Raw genomic sequence first — 1,512 nt, forward strand, 5'->3', positions numbered from 1 at the left:
GACCCCGGAGCCCCCAGCCCCGGCCTCCCAGCCCCGCTGTGTGGCTCACCCCACACTTTCCCCCGCGCCCTGCAGCCGCCGGCCCCCGCCCCGCCGCCTGCCCTACCACTACTACGAGCCAAAGGGCCCCGACGAGTGCACGACCTACATCCACAACGAGCGGAGCCGCAAGGGCAACCACCATCGCTTCATCACCGAGAAGCGGGTCTTTGCCAGCTGGGCCGGCCTCTACAATATCACCTTCTCCCACCCCGCCTGGCAAAACGCCTGGCCCTAGGGGCTGCCCCCCGCCCCCAGCCGGGCAGACCCCTGGAGCTGGGACGGATAGGGGTTCTCCTGCATCCCCCTGGGAGCGGGGAGCAGTGGGAGCCAGGCATCGGGGTGCCACCGGGTGCGCCCCACGGGACCACCACCGTTGTGCACGGGTGGCTCCTCGCACCTGGGACGTGTTGGGTTTTGAGCTGTTTTTTGGGGGGGGGCAGGTGGTGAGTGCAGGGTTTGGGGTGTCCCCCCCCCTCCATGGGCGGGAGGCGTGGGGCTGAGATCCTGCCCAATCCTGGTCCAGGCACGTTGCAGCCCCTGCGAGCGCACGGGGGGGGGTGCCAGGTCCCCTTGGCTCAGTTTGAGGTTGCATCACTTTTGGGGCCACCGCAGAGACTGTTTCCCCCAACCCCCTGGGTGGGGGGGACTCCCTCGTGGGGCTCAGCCCGCCTCTGCCATCCCCAGCACCCCGATCCCAGTCCACAGGCATCCTTCCCTCAGCAGAACCCCGCAGTTTTCGGTGGGACCCTGCGGGGGTGACACTGCCACCCTCGGTATCCCAGCACCCCAAAAACACCCGGCCCCTCCCAGCACCGCTGCGCCCCACACCCACACTGCCAAAACCTTTTCTAACCGAGCGATGGGATTTTTGGGCTTTTTGTTTTTTTCCTCCCCGCTTCTGGTCCCGGGGTTTGTATTTGGGTTTCCCGACCGAAGGAGCGAGCCGGGGCGGGGGAGAGCTGCTCGTTAGTGGTAACGAAGGGGCCGGCAGCAGCCTGCGGCTGGGTCCTCATCATTTATTAACCGCTTATAAACTATTTAGAAGTGGGCACATAGCGGGGGGGCCGGCAGTGCCCCTGGACCCTGTGCCGGCGGGGGGGATTTTGTTACTAATTTCTCAGCAGCGGAGAAGTGGGTTTGGGGAAAATAGCTAAATACGGTATGTTTGGGTGCTGAGCCCTGAGAGGGTTCCGTGCCTCAGTTTCCCTCTGGCTGTGGCCAGTCCCCATTGCGGCTGGGGCTTTGGGGGACTCGGTGCCGGGGGAAGCCGCGGGGCACCCGCGTTTTGTAATGGTTTGTACAGGAATAAATATTGCTGCAGTCTATTGCCTTGGGCCCTGGCTCCGGGCTGGGTTTTTGGGGCTGGGCAGCGGGTGCCGGCGGTGCCATCGCAGGGGGTCTCGGGGCCCCTCGGGACCCCCAGCCCCCAGCGCGCTCAGGAGGAAGGGGACCGGTGTGTCCAGTGTCCAG

The 1,512-nt window shown here is 65.5% G+C and overlaps 1 protein-coding gene across 2 annotated transcripts in view; it reads left to right on the forward strand.

Annotated features, from left to right (window-relative positions):
• Positions 1-1,377, forward strand: part of ST6GALNAC6 (ST6 N-acetylgalactosaminide alpha-2,6-sialyltransferase 6) — a 13,809-nt gene extending 12,432 nt beyond the window's left edge. For both annotated transcript variants that reach the window (XM_019474065.1, XM_009286983.2), the window contains one exon: positions 76-1,377. In XM_019474065.1, the coding sequence (XP_019329610.1) occupies positions 76-277 (202 nt within the window). In that variant the 3' untranslated portion in view covers positions 278-1,377. The remainder of the gene's footprint in view (positions 1-75) is intronic.
• Positions 1,378-1,512: the final 135 nt, after the last annotated feature.

This window comes from Aptenodytes forsteri, unplaced genomic scaffold (genome assembly GCF_000699145.1).
Source record: "Aptenodytes forsteri isolate BGI_AS27 unplaced genomic scaffold, ASM69914v1 Scaffold136, whole genome shotgun sequence".
NCBI lineage: Eukaryota > Metazoa > Chordata > Aves > Sphenisciformes > Spheniscidae > Aptenodytes > Aptenodytes forsteri.